The sequence below is a fragment of the Alligator mississippiensis genome, chromosome 10 (assembly GCF_030867095.1).
Source record: "Alligator mississippiensis isolate rAllMis1 chromosome 10, rAllMis1, whole genome shotgun sequence".
In the NCBI taxonomy this organism is placed as follows: domain Eukaryota; kingdom Metazoa; phylum Chordata; order Crocodylia; family Alligatoridae; genus Alligator; species Alligator mississippiensis.
In genome coordinates this window covers 45,506,795-45,527,068 of record NC_081833.1, presented here as the reverse complement: position 1 = coordinate 45,527,068, position 20,274 = coordinate 45,506,795, and the positions used below count along the sequence as shown (strand labels likewise).

At 45.0% G+C, this 20,274-nt stretch overlaps 1 protein-coding gene across 1 annotated transcript in view; it reads right to left on the bottom strand.

Moving 5' to 3' along the window:
- The window catches only part of SLC12A4 (solute carrier family 12 member 4), a 103,555-nt gene extending 83,652 nt beyond the window's left edge, over positions 1 to 19,903 (bottom strand). Inside the window, exon 1 of the mRNA XM_006269310.4 lies at positions 19,696 to 19,903. Within this exon, the coding sequence (XP_006269372.1) occupies positions 19,696 to 19,828 (133 nt within the window). The 5' untranslated portion in view covers positions 19,829 to 19,903. The remainder of the gene's footprint in view (positions 1 to 19,695) is intronic.
- Between the last annotated feature and the right edge of the window lie 371 nt (positions 19,904 to 20,274).

Below are 20,274 nucleotides of genomic sequence, written 5' to 3'. Positions count from 1 at the left end.
CTTCTAGACTGAGCACTGAGTCCCATTGGGTAGAGTGGTTTTCCTTAATCTTCACTAATCCACAGAGGAACCTCCGGGAACTCCATAAGACTGGGCCCCTAATATAGTCCATGGCCTGTTGTGACCCATTTATAAAACTTTTCTAAAAAGATTACATAAATATACTGCCTCAAATAGTATATAGATTAATAGATTGTTAGGGGTGGAAGGAACCTTGCAAGATCATCAGGTCCAGCCCTCCTGCACTAGGCAGGAAAGACAACTAGGGTCAGGTGACCCCAGCAAGGTGACCGTCCAATCTCCTCTTGAAGATTTCCAGGGTAGGTGACTGCACCACCACTGGAAGGACTTTATTCCACAGTCTAGACACCCTAACTGTGAAGAAGTTTTTCTTAGAGTTGAGCCTGAAGCGGTCTTCCAGGAGTTTGTGGCCATTACTCCTGGTTTTCCCCAAGGGTATCCTGGTGAACAGTTGTTCACAAAGCTCTTGATGTATTTCCCTGATATAGCAGTAAGCTGCTACCAAGTCCCTTCTTGGCCTTCTCTTTTTTAGTGTGAAGAGGGCCAAGCCCCTCAGCCTCTCCTCATATGGTCTGCCTTGCAAGCCTCTGATCATACAGATGGCTCTTCTCTGGACTCTCAACCTCCAAAACTGAACACAGTACTCCCACTGCAGTCTCACCAGTGCTAAGTACAATGAAAGAATCATTTCCTTGGTTTTACATGGGATGTATCAGTTGATGCATGCCAGAGTATTGTTTGCCCTGATGGCTACAGCATCGTGCTGATGGCTTATGTTCATGCATTGGTCAATCATTACCCCAGGTCCCTTTCAGTCATGGTGCTACTCAAATTGATGCCACCTAGCCTGTAGGTATGTTGGGGCTTGTTTGCCCCCAGGTGGAGCACTTTACACTTCTCAGTGCTGAACTTCATCTGGTTCCGATTCACCCAACTCTCCAGCCTGTCCAGGTCCACCTGAATCTGCAGCCTATTTTCAGGCGTGACCACACTCCCCCATAACTTGGTGTCATCCACAAACTCTTCACCCCCACATCCAAATAATTGATAAAGATGTTGAAAAGCACTGGACCAAGCACGAATCCCTGAGGGACACCACTGGCCACTTCTCGCCAGGACAACACAGTTCATAAGAACTCTCTGGGTCCTACCTCGCAGCCAGTTACCTACCCACTTAACTGTTGAGCAGTTAAGCCCACAATCTTCCAATTTTCCCACAAGGATATCATGGGATACTAGATCAAAGGCCTTTTGGAAGTCTAGGTACATAATGTCTACCCTAACAGTACTGTCAGGGACAGTACTATCCTACGGCAGAATAATTACACGCGCTGAAATGTACGTGTGGACAGTGACAAGGGCTGCCTGAGGCACAAGGGTACTAAAGTGTGGGGGCTGTCTGCTGCCTAGCCTCGCACTTTTGCACCTTCATGCCCCAGCCAGCCACTCCGCCACCTGACATCGCTACCCAGAGCACAGGGCTGACTCCTCCAGGTCCCCTGCCAGCCCAGGGCTGCTCTGCCCTGAATGAAACTGCTGCAGTCCTGGGCCCCAGGAGCAGCTGACTTCGGCATGAACTGTGCTGGAGTTTATTTCATCACCTTAATAGCACATGTAGATACACTCACTGAGCAGAAGCAATTTACACTTAAGTTTACTTTTATATAGTGACTTGATTTCCAGAAAACTGCACAAAAAGCACCTGTAGATAAGCGCTAGATAAATATTTAATTTGTTCTGAAAATGCTACATAAAACTAGGATTGATTTTTTTTAATTCAGCCAAAGTAACTCATAAATATATAATCGTTACAGAGGACCAGTAGAATATATACTGCTCTGGTTATGAGGACACAATTAGAACAGCTTTGTCCATGCAATTAGCAAGCATAAACTGAAATACCTTTCTTTTTTTTCCTTTTTTTCAAATGACTATTCTAGCCATTCTAGAGCTAAATGACTTTGTAGCTTCACAAAAGAACCCGACTCTCAAGGAGAATTTGCATCTGTTTAGCTACAATGCCATAGCTGTAAGGTGGAATTTGGTAACACAGCACTATTGTTCCAAAGTGCTTGGAAATTTAAGAATTCATGTATGTGCTATAGAGAAATTAAATTATACATCATGTAAATGAAGACTGGGTATTTAACACATAACAAGAGTAAGTGGAAATTTTGGACAGGGAATTTGTATAACAGAAAATGAAGAAAGAATTTGAGAGATAAATCAATTACTAGATTTGGAATTTGATCAGGATGGTGAAGTACCTAGCAAAAAGTAGAATGTACAGTGGGATACATATTGTACACCTGCATGATGTTAGCTGCAAGCAACACCAGAAGCAGCTGCATCTTCTGGCACTATTCTGAAGTCAGATTCTGCATTGCTCCAGAGTACCTGAACAGCACCTACTTTCCAGGGAGCTGACCACTAGATGGGTTAACCACAGTCAAGGCAATGCAGCCTGGATGAACAGACAGGTTTACACTACAAAGCAGCATTGCTACAGATAGTTTTATGAAAAAGACTTGTGCTCCGAGGTATAACATTTGTCTTTTATTGTGGCGCTCAGCAATTTAAAGTATGTAACAGCAAGTCTCAACTTGCCTGCCTTCTCCAAGAGTTGTCGTAGCCCAGCAAACCAGACTTAAAAAAAAGCATGTAATAAGAATTATTTTGCCTGTGAAATGAAAATGAAAGACAATTCAAACTATGTTTAATAATTTCAAGATACATTTTCCTACTATATGCATGATGTCCTAATTAGCTAATTTCTCATACAAGACATGCTTAAAAAAGGAGTTCAAAGTGAAGAATGAATGGCAGTATCTATTATGCATGAAAAAGGTACAATCTCATTCAACTGTGATAATGGAGAGATTAAGATTAAACCAATGAGTAGGAAATATGTACTGGACTATTTATACATTTATTACTACCTAATTTCTCCTACATTCTTTTATAAGTCCCCATTACCACCATTTCCCTCCCCATCACTTTACAGTGATGGTCTAAGGCCTTGGTCCTAATTTTATATCAATAATCCATGGAGCAAGCCCTAGATATATGAACTTCTGATCTATGAACCATCATAATTGCTCTCGTCCAGGACAGCAGAGCTCATTAGGCAAACTACGTGACAACAGGAGAATAAAACACTCTCCCTTGCATCTTTACATCTTTGCACCACCGGCCACTGATACAAAGCACTTTCCCTTGACCAGGAGGCAGCTCTGGAACTAATCTCCAAAGGGTATCAGGAAAACTCAGAATCTGACTACCTTTAGGAAATGCTGCAAAGCTTTATTCTTTAAATAAGCGTTTCCACCCTAATCACCTAGTCATCTTTCCCCATAGGTCATCTAAGGGTTTTCCTGTACCGAGCTTTTCCTACTGCCGGAACTTCAGGCTGCTGACAGCAGCTGTCACAGAAGTCACCAGAGCAGATGCATACCCTCACTGTTTCCACTAAATCAGTTGTGGCAGGACATGAAGTAGGCACATCTACTCAAGTGGGCCATGGCAGCCAGCAGAAGTCATAGGTAGGTTACACATGTCTTCTTCCAACAGGCTGGTGATCGCAGAAGTCTTGCTTCAGCTAAAGCTATGTGGTATTCATGTGTGTCAATGAGTCCTGATGCTTCTGGCAAAGCTATGTACATTTTTGCACCATCAGCCACTGATACAAAGACAGCATTTGCCAAATAGCTTGTATGTTTTGTCCCTCATTTCTGTAATAATATAATAATGTGGTGGTAGAAATGCTGACCGAATTAGTTCAGCCAGCATTTAGATACAGGCACTGAAAGCATTTTAAGATGAGGGTACAAGGCAACTACAAATCACAGCAATTTTGGATAAGTCTGAGAGAAAATACAAATGTAGTGATAATAACCCATGAGCCAAGCTTAAGGATCTTGCATGTGGTACCTAGAGAAAAATATCCCGTGCATCTACAAAAATTGATCATGAAGTTTTAACTCTTTAGCCTGATTTTTCATTCTGCCTGCACACAAATGTATGTCTGTGGGCACACGGTACAATGACTGAGAGGTTATCTAAACTAGGGGTGCACTGATAAAGATTTTCTTGGCCAATGCCAATACCGATTATTAAACAGCCATTTGGCTGTTACTGATTTGATAACCAGTTTAGAGGAGCACAGCTGGGCAGCATGGAGAGCAGCTCCCTGCAGGTAAGTCTGTGGAGGCGAAGCGGTATGGGGGGCAGATTGAGGGCCTCACGGTGAGGGAGGGAGTGGGGTAGGGGGCGCTGCCAGGCCACAGTGATGAATGGGACCCGGGGCCGGCTGCAGGACAGAGCCATGGGCGGCTCACCTGGGGGATTAGCATCCTGGCATTTAAAAATGGCAGCAGTGTCACTTGAACTAAAGCATATCAAATAAGCTTCCATTCAAATGCTACCACCATCATTTTTAAATGTGAAGATGCTTTTAACCAGAGCAGAGCCAAGCGAGGCAAGGGCAGATGCGGGCTGCCCATTATGGACTTGGGGCTCTCCGCTCTGCTGCCTTTCCCCTGGGTGCTGCACACTGGCTGTGCACCCCCTGCCCACCCGGCAGCAGGAGGCACAACTCGCCACCCCAACCCGCTACCAGGCAGGCAAGGAACATGTGGCGCGTTCTGTGGCTCTGGGAGATGCGAGTGCTCTGACTGGGCACTAGGTGAGCAAAGCACAACAGTTTCCCCATAAGGAATGTGGCTGGCACAGTGCCAGGGGATTGGTGCACCATATAAGGAATGCTTGGCACAGAGCCAGGAGACTTCACAATTTAAGGGCAGAAAGTTACAAAAGTAGTAGACAAACAAAGAGAGTGTGTGTGTTTTGTGTTGCCACCCTGGAGAGACAGGAGCAACCTTGGAATTCTTGTTCAAACAACGAGGAATCCAAAAACTAACATCCCATATACCCAGCAGAAGATCTGAGGCTAGTACCACCAAAAGTTGATGTTGTAACATCTGAAGAAACCACTTGCCAGGTTGTATTACAGGGAGAAAACTTGTAATAAAGCACAGGGATTGCTGTTAAAGTTCACTTGATACCACATCGAACGAGTTGCCATGTCAATCCTCGGAGGACTCTGGCAAAAAGAATCCTAATGGCAACACTGACCAGAAGGCATATTGTATTTATCAGTGACATTATTGGCTACAGTGGCCAAAAAAAAGCCAATAGCCAATAATATTAATTTTCCTTTTATTGGTGCCGATGTAATATGCAACCAGTATATCAGTGTACGTCTATCATAAACTCAGCCTAACTGTTCTCAACAGTGACAAATACTTCAATAAAAGTAGATTTACAGCACTGATCCAGGCACCAGTCACTCAGGAAAGATGCATACAGTAACAGGGAAGGCACATACATAAGTGGTAGGAAGAGATTGGTTTTTGTTTCCAGGTTTCAGATACGGGTCATGGTAGCAAAAGTTAAACCTCTGCCACACGATAGCTCAAAAACAATTCCATTGGCTACTTTTAGAAGCACCCGATCTAAGGAGGAAGAGTCTGAGGGAGAGGGAACAAGAAAATGCAAGATAACATACTTTGAGTCAGCATGCACATCTGCTTCTCCCTGAATGATACTGAGATACCCTGGGAATAGGGAGAAGACCAGATTGCAATCTTAGAGCTCAGAGCTCAAAACCACAAGAGGGTGCTCAGAGGCTTTTGCCAACTGAGGAAACAGAGCCAGGACCAAGCTGCATAGGCTGTAAGCCTCAAGAATGAGGGGCAGATTCCTTTTTCTTGATTCCTTTCTTTTGACGCATAAACTGTGTTTTGATGAAATGGCACCGGTGGAATGCCAAAGCTGAAAAGAGGGAATGAAAGAAGGGTCTTAGTGCTGACCAACCTGATTAGATGATAGCAAAGGCAGGGAATCGCTTAGCTGCAGTTTGATTTTCATTCTTTTGCTAACTTACTTAAGTAATTCTGCCTATAAAGTGGAGGGCACTAAGTCAAGTCAAGCCCTGACCCAAGGAAACTTGGATAGCATCAAAAAAAGAGAGGAAAAGCATGGAAGGAATGCTATGTTCTGACTCTAGTGGAAGTAAAGGCTTATCTGAAGCCAGCTGCTTTGAGGCATCATTCCACATTACAAGCTTCAGATGCAGAGACCCTCCACTGGAAGGGCAGTGGTTGTTTAGTCCATAGTGGAAACTAGAAGAGAAACTAGAATTGAATAACAGAAGCTAAACAGGAATACTCCCAAAGATAGAACAATTGTCCATCATATACTGACATCTGGCTGGAGAATGGCTGGGGCTTAAGGGAAGGTTGGAGCCCCAATGGAACAAGTCCGAGACCAGTACAATTAACTGAGCACAGAGAAACACCTCCCTAAAATTATAACTCCATCAAGTCGTGGCAGGTGAGAACCGAGTTACCACTGCCGGTTATTTACACAGGGTAGAAGAATTCTTCCTCATGGCATCGACTCTCAAGACACCAGTTTATCAGGGCCTACAAACATATACTGTGATTACCCAACACTTATATTAAGAAATTGAAAACAGTACTTATATCTGAGATACTACTGCAAACAACAGCTGCCTAACAAAAGTAAAGTTTATCACTTGGATGTTAAACAGCTACCCATCTCTGAGAAACTGTAGCTTTGGTTGCTCCTGCTGTTGCTCTTTTGTGACTTATTACCATAACAAGGATTAATTTTGATGCAGAAAGTTAAGCAAACATAAAGATTTCTTAAGTATGCAAAAAACATTGCATTTTACGCTTGGGCTAGAGGCTAGAAATTCACACAATTGTCAAACATTCCTTTAGTTATTATATATTTTGTGCAACAAGTCTCGCTGAAGAGCTGCCATTTTACATACAAAAAGATTTTTGATTCCATCATACAGCCAACACAGCATTTGCAAGATAATTAAAGGTTGCTATTTCAGCTCCTAGAAGGCTAAAAGATTTCAAGAGGAAAGCCAAATCTAGAATCCTCAGGAGCAGCCTAAAATATCCATATTATGAAAATGCTAGTTGACAAGGAAGCCAACATCAGTAAGAAAATGTTGATGGCTCTGTTTACTGGCAATGTACTCGGTTTACTGGAATCAGTCATAGGAACATCATCTTAGAGAAGTTTCCCTAACAAAATTTTAAACTGAGAACAAAAGCAGATGCAGACTGTGTATAAATCATCAAACACATACCAGATTTAAAACAGTCAAGGCATTTTTTGCTTCTGACTTACTTAAAAAGGGTTGATACACTAAGAGATGTATAATGAAAATGTTTGCAAAAGGTACATTATTTCACTGAATAAACCTGGCACATTGAAAATCAGAACATTCAATTCAATTCTTCTCTGACGCTACACTCAGCATGACATAGCACAACATACCAGGAAAAGATATTCAAGTGTTTGACTGAGTTCAAAGATTTAGAATACTATATTTAAGTACTTCTTTTTCAATGCCTGCTTAAAAAAGTACGGAGTTCTGTTCTTGCAGAAGTTGTGACTTGACTGATGGTTTGCCTGTCATTCACTAAATCAGTATCTACCACAGCACCCAAAACTAAATACACACAGCTGTCTATACATATCTGAGGAAGTATTTTGCTATCCTCAAAAGGGAAGGAACTGCAATGAAATCACAGCACTGACAGCTTTCATTAATCTGTCATAAGCAGGGATCTTGGTTTTCCATTTCCCACAGAAAAACAGAAAAAAAACACAGATTTCTCATTTTTTATCAGAGAAAACATAGATTTTCCCTTTTAGAAGAGAAACCACCGGATTTCCCACTTTTGCAAAGAGCTCTGCAGGCTGGCAGAGTTCCAGCCTATAAGAGCTGTTTGCAAAAGAGCAGGAAACCCTCCACCCTGCCCTAATGGGAAGGGAGAGGGGGAAGAGCGGGTCCCAACACTCACACTTACCAGAGGCTGCTTCAGGTTCACTCTTCTTGCTGGAGATAAGTGGAGCTTGGGGGTTGTGGGGCAGGGCTGAGGGGGGAAGCTAGCCAGGGGCCGAGGGAGCAGAGAGGTTTGCAGCTGGTCGGGCACTCTGTCCAACAGCGTGCAGGCTGCAAACCCCCTCCCGGCCAGAATGCCTGGCCAACTGCAAACCTCCTGGGTCCCTTAGCCCCCAGCCAGCTTGGGCACTCTCTGGCTGGGCTGGGGGAGTTTGCAGCCTGCCAGGCACTCCAGCCAGGAGCGGGGACACTGCAAACCCTCCCTGCCCCAGCCAGAGTGCCCGGCCAACTGCAAACCCTAGGTCAAAAACATTGCTCCCCAGCCTGCTACCCTCCCCTAGGCCCTCTGGAGTGCAGAGTGTGCAACTGGCATGGCAGGACACAGCGGGGCCATGCATAAAAGCTTCATGCCACTGCAAGCTCTGTGCTGCCCTGGCCATACTTCTTCTGCATGCATGGGGGCAGTGCACACTAGCCCTGCCCCCACCCCGCACACAGATCTGGGGGGAGCACAGGTCCCTCCTACTCCCCAGGAGTGTATTCTGCCACTGGGAGCCAGCCCTGCGCAAACCTGCAGCAGACAGGCAACGGGGGGGGGGGGGAGGCAGCTCATGCTCCTGCTGTAGCAGCCGCTGCTTTCCACTGGGGCAGGGGGCTGCGGACCTGGGTCCCTGGCCCCATAACCTGACAGCTGGGGGCCCCCTCCAGCAGGGCTGTGGGGGGCATTTAATTTTAACCATGGATTTTAGGATTTTTAATCAGAGAATTTGCAATTTTTTATCACAGAAAAACAGGATCCCTTATCATAAGAAAGACCAAAAGGGAAAATGGATGTTATAAAGTCACTAGCATTGAACTCCACTGAAACATTTCTCTGTTAAAAACTGATAGTTAGAAATAAAGATTTTGCTTGCCAAATCAAAGAGCACAAAAATGCAATGAATCTGAGACACAGGAAACATAAATCTGTTCCCAGTACTTTAACAAACAAACAAACAACCTAATTCTTTCCCTAAGAAGAACCTAATACAAAACATATTAAAGTCGATGGAAACACTCCCATCGAGTTCAGCCAGCGTTGTTTTAAAACAGATCAGGGAATAGATATAGAGTATGTAACCAGATAAAATATTCCATAGCCCACAAATCAATTGATAAGCACAACCAGAGACATGCATACACATTGCACCAACAGACTGGTAGTGGCATTCACTTCAGTAGATTTTTTAAAAATCTGTATATTAAATTGAAAATGATTTGTTAAATTACTTTCACAATTAATGTACATTTATAGCTTGCTCTTGGAGTTTGCTAAAAGAGAACTTACCATGAACAGCTTTTATCTCTCTCTGGCACTGGGTGTCCCCCATTCTGTTACATTCACTTAAAAAGAAAATAAGGAGCACTAAGTTTTATTTGTGTTTTTTTAAAACAAAAACTTCAGTGAATGGTATTTATGCCTGGCTTCATCTGCTAGCCAATAAGACTGCCAAGTGTCTTAATCTCTGCTTAGCATGGGGCTTTATTGCTGAAGCCAAGTTTAAGCAAAACTTGATCATCGAAGAGAACTCATGCAACTTTTTTGTTTGGGGTGGGAAAAAAGAAAGTGTGCCACTGCTTACTTTACTGGGGTCAAGCATGGGTAGCCTGGCTGGAAAGGGGAATAAAATTAAACCACAAAAATGAGAACATAAAGCAAATGTTATATGAAGCAAAGATTTCTGTAGAAAAAAAATCAAGTTTGTTACACCAGTACTGGGATGGGTTCCTTAAAAATTATCCTTCTGATGTACCTAGTTGTCCCTTGGCGTCATCCTATAAAGAACTTCCCTCAGTTCACATTTGAAATGGTTATTAAAAAAAAATGGTAGAAATAATCATTTGTGGATAAAAATAAATAGGAAATCCTTTCCTTTTCACCTATTCTAAGGCTTCTAATCACAAGCATTCCCTCAGGCATAAAAATTAACCTTGGGATGTTGGTTTTTTTTATCACCACATAGATGTAGGGAGACAGATTTTAATAAGCAGCAACACATCAGAAAAATCCTTCAGAAAACTCTTTCAAATTCCCTAAATTCCAGATGATGCACAAAAAGACAGCTTCTAACTTTAGCTAAGGAGTCCACTGCTGATCATCACCTGGCACCAGGATTCCTTCAGTGCATGACGAATGCAACCACCACACAGCCCTTACATACTTCTCCACAGAAAGGTGGTGTGGGGGGAGGGGTAAAATGTGTAAAAAACGCCTACAAATGAACTTAAGGTTAAAACAAGCAAACAAATATATCACACACAAACTGCAGTCCATGGAAAAAGCCTAAAAAACAGCAAGTCTTCAGGAGAAACAATGAAATTGGGTACCCACAGAGGAGCCTTGTTACACCTTGCACTTTGAGCTGCTCAAATGTTGATCAGTGTTAGTGCTAGCTCAAGTTGGAGCACTTGCACCTTCAGTGCAGACATGAGTTACAGAAGACACTCTGTTTTGAAACACCTTCATCTGACCTCTCATGCAACAAGGACTCCAATTTTTGCCGAATAGCTATTTTTTAATTAGTCTGCAGCCGTACACATGTGTTTGGTCACAGCTACAGACCACTTTCTGTGGCCAGATCAGGTGAAAATTATCACTTCTATCTAAGTCAGTGGTTCCCAATCTGTGGTACGGGTACCACTAGTGGTAAGCAGACCACCCATCAGTGGTATGTGTGACCAGATTTATTGTAATAAATTTATATGACAAAAATTTACTGGTTTTACTTCAGGTTGTAACATTTTTAATTGGTGATGCACAATCTGTCAAAGTTTGGGAACCACTGGTCTAAGCACCTCAAAGCTAAAAACTTTCTCTGAGAGTCCCTCCACCTGCACAGTTATAACTTACCACTAGACAGCTGGTGAGCAGGGGCTATAGCTCTAAGTTTCCACTACAGGCCTGGTGAGGCAGGACAGACTTCTATCCTTGCTCTACGTGCACATATGTGAGAAATGGGTTAGGAGAGGTTGGAGTGGGAACATGAAGCCAGGGTAATAAAATGGGAGGTGGAAAGGAAATGAGGTGGGGGAAGGGTGGTGAAACAAAGAAAGTCGGCCTGTGAAGGCTAAAATAAAAAGTTAAAAAAAAAAATGGAAAAAGAAAAAGAAATAGAGGAAGTAAATTAAAGAAGATCTCGTGTTTTACTAAATTGTGATCTGAGATCAGGGTGTGGAGGGTGCTGGTCATGTTTCCCAGGGGTGCTGGGAGGTGGGAGCAGTAACAGAAGGCACTTTTGAAGGACATGCTGCCCCTGCCCCAGGAAGGAAGCCCCGGCTCATGGGGACCCGATCCAACCCCCAACCTTGTTCCCCCCACCCCAACTCCCCCCCACCCCCTGCCCCGGCCCATCCATGTCCTGCAACCAGGCTAGCTGGCATGTGCTCTGCAGGCTATTTGCACAGGGTTGCTCCCCTGGGGGTGGAGACAGGGAGTTGGCTTGGTACCAGAACCATCCCCAGGGCAGTATAGTTCAGAGGGTAGAAAGTGTATTCACACAGAACAGGAGGGTGGGGGAGGAAACACTGCATCCTGGGATGGTGGAAGACTGCAATTTGGGCAGCCCATCTGTGGGGAGTGGTCACACATTGATGGAACACAAGCTGGTTAACACAGATCAGAGATAAACCTGTCCTGGGGTGGCATAATTTTGAGCCACCTAAAGTGTGCTTAAAACTACTTGCAGGTGTTTATTAGGGCTGTGCAAAACAGCGTTGTTCCATTTCAACTTCTGTTTCAATGAACCTGAGGGAAGTGCCTTGCTTTCAGGTTGTCTGAACTATAGGAAGAATAAACAGACCTTCACCTCCATTATACCCAGAAGTTAAACATAACCAAATTATCTCTGCTTTCCATTTTTCACATATCACAATCAATCTTTTTTCACCTGCAAAGTAACTCTGCTTATCTCTACATACTTGCATACTGAAAAGGGTATTCTGGAGTGTGATCACTGCTAGCAGTGCTACATTAATAACCTGCTGCATAAACTGGAACAAAACATGATTTCAGAAAGATAGAGCAGATTTTCAGATCAGTGAGATACAACCCAAACTTTGGCACTCCCTTTCTAATGGCAGGCAGTATATTCTGATGGATGTGCACAAGCACTCATTATCTTAGGTATCTGCAAGACGTTCACCACTCCAATACATAGCCCAAGTGAGATTTGTTATTGATATGTATATATCGCATCCAAAGCTTAATGGGGTTGACATATCAGAGCATCATGCTGAATATACCTCAACTTCTTTAATCCCTAGTTTGAACAACTAATATTATCATGAACTCCGATAGCACTTTACAATAGGAAAACTGAAGTAGTGGATTAAAGTGACATTGACACAGCTAAGACTTTATTTTTGAAACACTAGATAAATTGGGCAAGGTGCAAACCCCAAATCATTTATCACATAACAATAGTAAAAAAAAATAAAAAATCACAGATTGTTGGTTATTTCCAATAACAAAGAAGGAAATTTAGGAAAACTATTGTACTTCTCATTCTAAAATTACTTTTCTCTGTGTTTTATTGTATAGCTGCTGCGTACAGTCATTTGCAACTTCATGTTGTCTGGTTTAAGTCTATATTTTTAAAGCAATACAAAGAATTCTGAGGATAACTGTGCTGATAGAAGTTTATCTGTCTCTGCTCTGAAGGTAAACTGCTTCCAGCATCCAAACTAGCTCATGCAGAGCTGGCTCAGTTATCGCTATACAGAACTATTGTGCTGTATAGACATACCTCAGATGACATTACAGATAAGCAGTTTGTCATGGTCCAAATTAATTATTTATTAAATGTTATTAATAACTCTAATAACTTATTAGGCAATTAAAAGCAAGTATTTCTCATCAGTGATTCAGTCTTTTCCCCCAAGGTAGTAGATTAAGTAAAAATGCCTTTAGATCAGCATTTGTGCAAAAGCCCACATGGACAAATACAGTTTGTAAGCATGCTTGCCAGCCTGTCCTCTCTGGAGGCACAGATTCATAACGGGTTGGAACCCCATTCAAGCAAGTTTCACAAATGCAATGAAAGCTATTATAGAACTAGCTTGTAAGCATAAACAAGGACTGGTAAAACCAAGGGTAGCAGCTGCCCAAACTAGGTCAGTGATACCAGGCTTATTAGTGTTTCAATTTCACAAAAAATGTCACTGGGTGATAAATAGCTTCGCACAGGACACATGGGTTGTAGGGGTGCACTGATAAAAGATTTTTTGGGGTAGATACCAATGGCTGATTATTGACCAGCAATATTGGCCAATACTGATCTGATTGCTAATATACAGCCCAGCAGCTTGGAGAGCAGGTTCCAGCTGATAAGCCTGTTGGGCAGAAGAGGCATGGGGGGGTGGGGCAAATTGCGGCTCCCCTAATGAAGGAAGAAGTGGGGCTAAGACAGGGACTGCACAACTGGCGCAGGGTACAGGGCAGAGCTGTGGGTGACTCGTCCAGTGGGGGGGGGGGGAGCAGCTTCCTGCACTGCACGCCCCCCATGGGAGGTATGGGGGGCACATGCCCTCTTGTGCGTGGGGCAAGTCAGGCTGCTGCTGCAGGCTCAGGGCCTGGGGCTGCGCCAGCCTCTTCCTGGCAGGGGGGCTGGGCTGGGGCTGCACTCAGGGCAGGTGGGGGCAGCGCAGGTAGCAGCGGTGGCACTGAGAGGTGGGGCTATGTGGGAGGCCACCCCAAAATTCACCGTAGCACCCCTCCCAGCACTGCCACCACCCACCATGAGTATATTTCTCGCCCAACCCCCTCCTGGGAAGAGGCCAGCACAGCCCCAGCCCTGAGCCTGCATCAGGTAGCCCGCCTGCACCCCATGCACAGATCCAGGGGGGCACATGTCCCCTATGCCTTGCCCTGGGGTGCACGCAGTGGCTGCATGCATGCTTATTGCATTTATCACAATATTATTGGCCACATCAGCCAAAAAAAGGTGACTGCTGATAATGTCTATTTTCCTTTTATCACTGCCAATACAATATGGACCAATGTATCAGTGCACCTTTAATAGATTGTCACACTTGAGTTGGCAGAGACCAAACACATGAGTGAAGTAAACAACCCAGTCTTCTAAAAATGAATAAAAATAATAATTCTGAAGACTGAAACTTAGGAAATCAATAATTTTTTGATCAGGCAGGCCACTCTCTTTAATTTAAATCAGGGCTGTCCAACTGATGTCCCACAGGCTGCATGAGACCAACAGGAGGTTAAATTGCAGCCCCTGGACTCCCACCTGGCCACCCTTCCTCCCCCCACCCCCTCCAAAGTTCCTGCAGCAAAACAGCTGGGGCTCTGGGCTCTCCCTCCCCCCACCTGGCTTCACTGACTGTCTGTGGCCAAGGGGCAGGGTGGAGCAACATATGGCATGGGTGAGCTGCCAGCTGAGGAGCTAAAGTGGGAGCCACAAGTGCACACAGTACATGGGGGGTGCTGTTCAGGCATGTACTGCGGTGGCAGGGATGGCAACCAGGTGTAGCAGGTGGGGGGGGGGAAGAGTTACAAATTTTATTTCAAGAATGAATAGGAAATGCACATATGGCATCTTCTGCTGACCCACAACTAGAACTTGCATCTTGATATCACTTTTTCCAAATAGAAAGTTTCATAATTAGTCATAAACTGTGACAATAAATAGTGTCTGCTCAACAAGCAGGGGTTTGTTTCATTTACATGTAAGCATTTATGCCAATTGTGAGGTTAAAAATATTAAATATGCAATTATTTAAATGTGCTACTTAAGTTGTGCTTTTATACAAGGTGGTAGTGTTGGAGTGATGTTATAGTCAGGGGATATGCAACAGAGGAAAGGACTTTTGTGGATATCTTTTTATACAGTTTTTATACAAAGTATTGTCAAGAAATACTAATGCTGAAGTTCTATGCCAGTCTAGTTTCTGTAATACTTTGGATGATAGTATATCATTTGAGATCGAGTATGAAACAAAATAAAAATATTCAAGAACAAAAACTCCCATGAAACAAAAAAACCCAGAAAGGTGTGGGGAGGGGGTGGATGTACAGAAATTAGGTTCCTCTGGAAACGGAAGGAAGTTGTCTTACCGCACAAGAAATAAATAAGTGTACTGGGGATAGTCTTAACTTGGAAGCTAGTATCTTCCTGATCATCATTCTAGTGGGCCCATCTGAGTTAGTACTGCTATGATAAACCTTATATTTGAGGAATCATACCATAACTCAGTTATTTCAAAGCCCTTAAATATGGCTTCCACTAGTAAGCTACAAAAATAACACGCTCAGTGAGATTCACAACAATAACTGCATCCAGTTTCACCACAGTAGCAATGGCAGTAGCATCAGTGGACCACATGGAGCAACCTGATACAGTGCCAGATCATTTGTCAGGCAACCCTTGCATATATTCACAAGTTGGCCATATAACACAGGGGGGGTTGGTTAGAATCACAAGCTAAAACTGCATATTTTGAATATGAAACTTCACAAAAGTTTACCTTATCTGGTGTCGAGTATCCCACCAACTGCCAGGCTCTTGCACACACACAATCATCAACTGCCATGGAACCCCCTGGAGCGTCGCCCGCGCGCCCTCTGCCTGCGCCGCGGTCCACGCAGGGCTGCCAACTCTCTCTGAATCTCTGCCGGGAGGTTTCATCACATTATATAAGGACCTTAATGCCTTTAGATCAGGAAGGCAAATGCACATTACTATTATATTTTAAAAACCTGCTGGACTACTATATAAATCAGATTCAACTTTAATATTTATTTTAATGAATGCCCTATCAGTTATTTCCCGGGTGACTCTCAGCAGTCTCCTGGAGATTTATATCCAATTCCTGGAGGGCTGGCAACCCTAGTTCCAAGCCTGCAGAACCACAGGTTTCTAGCTGGCACCACAGACCCATGTGGCACTGCCTGCCTTTAATAGGAGCTTCCCACTCTTTTCTGAATTCCCCCAAACTCGAGGTTTCCTCAATACTGGGGATTTCTTCTGGCCCCCTGCAGTAACAGAGGCATCAGGAACCAGAAATGAGACGAGAGGACTTGAGGGTCCTCCATGCCAGTGGTTGCGGGCCATGTTAGTGACACAGGGACCAGTCCCATGTGCCAGGATTGGGCCCTGCACCTCTTCCCTCATCCCCACTCTGCCAGCTAGATTGGAGCCCCAAGTCCTCAGCCCCACACTGCCAGATCAGGCCCACACTGCCTCCTTCAGTCCTAGTCGGGCCCCTTGCTGCCTCTCTCATCCTGGCTCCACCAGATCAGGGCCCAGGTCAGCATCTCCCTGGGGCCCATACTGCCTCCAGCCAGCCCCTGTGTGACCAGATCAGGTTTGGGCCACCCCTGCTTGCCAATCTAGCAATCTGTTATCTGGCCTGCAGGTCTCCCCAGACATCCAGAAATTTGGCAGCAAGGGAGCAGCAATTGCTGCCACTGCTCTCCTGCTGCCAAGTTTTCAGACCTGTGGGGGCCCCTGTATGCTGGATGACATGGCTCGGCAAACTCACCTGGCCCACAGGCCAGGGGTTGAGCACTCTGCTCTCAGCAATCAGGAAGTCATGAAACTTATCAGGAGACCAGTGAGAAAAGTGGATCTTTACTTCCCAGACCTTAATTGCCAGGGTGGAAAAGAAAAGCCTGCCTTTCTTGAAGCCTTCTGCCTGCTGTGGGTGCACAGGAAAGGAGTTTATGGGTCATCAGGAGTAGCAAAGCCATACATCTTTATGCGCCTGTGAACCAACCTGCATAATTAGTGTAAAGAAAGGTACAGCTCAACCAAAAAAACACAACTCAGTTACCAGAGTTGTGTCAGCCTCAAAGTAAAGCAATACAGTTGGCTACAAAATTCTGTGCTACAGTCTGAAAGGTAGCAAAAACAAACAAGGCCAGCTCACATCAGCTATATGATATCATGGAAGAGAGAGAGTTGGTTATTTTAAAAGCAATGTTGCTTTCACCGCTACTTTGAAAGTCACGTGCTCCTTCTATCTGTGGTATAAACCCATTCATTGACTTCAGTGGTAGTTTAATAGGACAAAAACTAGGCCACATGCACTCCTACCCAGGATGGTCAAATTACAGTAATTTATAGCAGTACCAGTGATCTTTCCTAATCCCTGCACAAAAGGGATCAGAAACTGATGGGTTGGTCCATCATGGGAAGAAGTTAGGACCTGAACTTTCCTACAATTTTTACTTCAACCTCCTAAATCAGATTAAAACAAAAGATCTATTTTCTACATTTTATATACTAGCCACCATACACCGGCTCATATTAGAGCACGCCTCTTCAACCTCGAATCCTAAAGTGCTAACAGCCATTAGGGGCCAGTTACTTAAGCTTGTGGTATGCGGAAGGATAAGCTTTAAACAGCACTTACCCTTTCTTCAATCCAAAAGACCTTTTCAGGACTGCAATAATTTATCAACTAGATGCTGCCCCACACTGAGCCAGCCACTGAGCAAGAGAAACTAAAAATTAAAATCCAGTAGAGAACTGGATGAAGGACTGAAGGAAGAGAAGAAGTTTTGCAAATGAGATACTGAGGTATAGAGTAATTCAGCCATGATTAAACAGGAAGCCTCTAGCTGAACCCAGTATTGAACCCAGATTTTGCAAATTACGCTTCCATCCCAACTACTATATTATGCTTTCCCCCTTACAGTGAGGGTCAAGGACCGAGAATGGTTGCAATGGCCTTTCAAGAGGGCAGCGTTCCTATTTAGAAGCCACCCCTCGAAGGCCTCGTGGTGAGATATGTCCAGTTCTTAAAAGCTTAATCCTGTGGGCAAGAATGGCTCATTAACATTGTCTTATAAAGCCTAAAATTATGTAAATTCTTCTTGTATCATGAAAAGTTTTTGAAAGAAGATACCCCTACTATGCTTGTGAAAAGATTTTTCTCCTGAGGGCTGAACTGACACAATAAACGAGTTGTTTAGAAGCAAAACTTGACCAGCACAGCTGTAGCAGGGAAAGAAAATACAACACTTACAGCTACAACTATTTCAGAATAATCCTGGAATGCCGACTTTATTCCTGAACTACTCTTCTTCATGAATCTCTGGCATTGATCACTTGAAATGCTACTTTTTAATTAAAATTCACAGTAGAACACCCGGAGGCTGAGCACTGACACGTGTCACCAGCTGAACAGTCGTCTCCATTAAAAAAGTTTTTCTCCCCACATGATCCTTTTACATTAAATACGTTAAAACCTACCAAGAAGCAGATATTCATAAAAGAAATGTAAAAACAACTCATGTACAATGCTAAAATGATTTAGTAAAGTATTGGCTAAATTGTTTAAGCACAGATTTTATATAAAACATAGCTGTCAGGACTGCAGACCAAAAGCATAAGAACTCAGTGAGGAAAAAAAAAAAAAATCAAACAGCAACCTATGATTATATTGCTTAGTGTTGTTTCACTATCATGAGTTTATTTAATTAAGAGAGCACTTCAAATATTTGCACAAACCTCTTATCAGTTGTCACATTTTTAAAAACAGCTTGCGTTCACAAATCACAACATCCTGCCACATCCAGGAACAACCAATACATGCCACTTCACTGTGTTTTGAAGCCTAACTCAAACTATCAACAAGTGATTCAGATATTAGACATTGTCTAGGTTTCTCTTTGGTTTTGTTTCAGCTGTAGGGCCATCAGAAGAACTGTTACTAAAATGACTTTTTTCTCAATTAAAAAGTGCGACTCAGATCAGCCAAGACAAATGTGTTGTCAAAGTGAGTGAGCATGAAGAACTTAGACATCACATCTGCCTTGTGTCTGCAAACAGACACAGAACAAAGAAAAACCACTATGACCAGAAATGCATGTGTCATCTGTCTTGATCTCTCATCATACCACTCCTTTAAAGACTAGGACTAAGAACAACAGCCCTTAGGCAAGATTTTTTCAAAGCACCAACCTCCCAGTAGCAGGCATTTTGCAGGCCTCAAGCTTGCCAACAGCAGAAAGGAGCATTTCAAAACTCAGGGATAAAGGTTGTAAGCTGCGTTGGTCTAAGTATACAAGCAGCCGGTGTGCTAGCTAGAGGCAATATCTTTTATTTATTAGGCCAACTAGAGAGTTGCAAACAGCATTTTTTTTCTTTGCAAGCTTTCGGGCACATTCACCCTTTCGCAGGCATTGGAGCATACAAAGATTGTAAACTTTCTCCCAGGTAGAAACTTATGAACACGAATTTTCTACTTGGGAGAAAGTTTACAATCTTTGCATTATCCGATGCCTGCGGCGGAAAGCTTGCACAGAGATTTTTTTTTTTCAACTCTCTAGCTGGTCTAATAAAAGCTGTCGCCTGGAGCCCGCCGGCTGCCTTCCAAAACTCGGAGGATTCAGCTTCGCTCGGCTCGGCTCGGCTCGGCTCGGCAGGACACGGGCAGGAGCCGAGTGAACTGCCCAGTCCCGGCGCGCCTCCGCCGCTCGGGCTCCTCTCGGCTCGCCGCAGCGCCCAGCCGTGCCGGGGCCGCCTCAGCCCGGCTCGCAGCCCGCGCCCGCCCGGCACGAGCGCAGGGGCAGGGGCAGGGTGCCCGCTCCACGCGGTGCCGCCGCGCTCGGTCGGGAAGCCGAGAGCCGCTTTCCCCAGGGGCGACACAAAGGGCGGTCGCGGGTCCCGGGATGCCTGGGCGGGCGCGGAGGGAGGGGAGCGGGACGGCACTGGACTCACCGTCCGAGCTGGCCGTGTCATAGGGGTCGGCAGCGCCCGGCGGGTCCCGGTAGTCCACCCAGCTCAGCCCCTCCAGGCTCGCATAGTCCACGCGGCGCTTGTCGTCCACCGGCACCACGGTGAAGTGCGGCATCGCGGCTCCCCCCGCGCCGTCTGCAGCCGCCCGGCCCGGCCCGGCCCCGCATTCCAGCCCCGTGCGCTCACTTCCTCCGGGAAACCCGGCCGCGGGCTCCACCTCCCGCCGGGGCGGCCCCCAGGCTGGGCACGGGGCTGCCAGGAGGGGGCTCGGCCCCGGGACAGCGCCTGGGCTGATAGGAGGATGGCGCTTCGCCCTCGGGCGGACACACAGCAGGTGGCAGAGCCCGCGGCAGAGCGGCGGGGCCTCTGACCTCCCCCTGGCCCAGGCGGCGGCTCTGCCACCGCCTCTGCCTGGGGCGGGGAGCTGCGCCCCTCCCTGAGCCCGACAGTCCAGGAGCGCGCATAACCCCCGCTGCTAGATCCAGGCCTTGGAGCGGCACCTCTCAGCGCAGCCCTCCAGAGACTCAAGCCTCCTTAGAAGATGCCAGCTCTTAGCTTCCC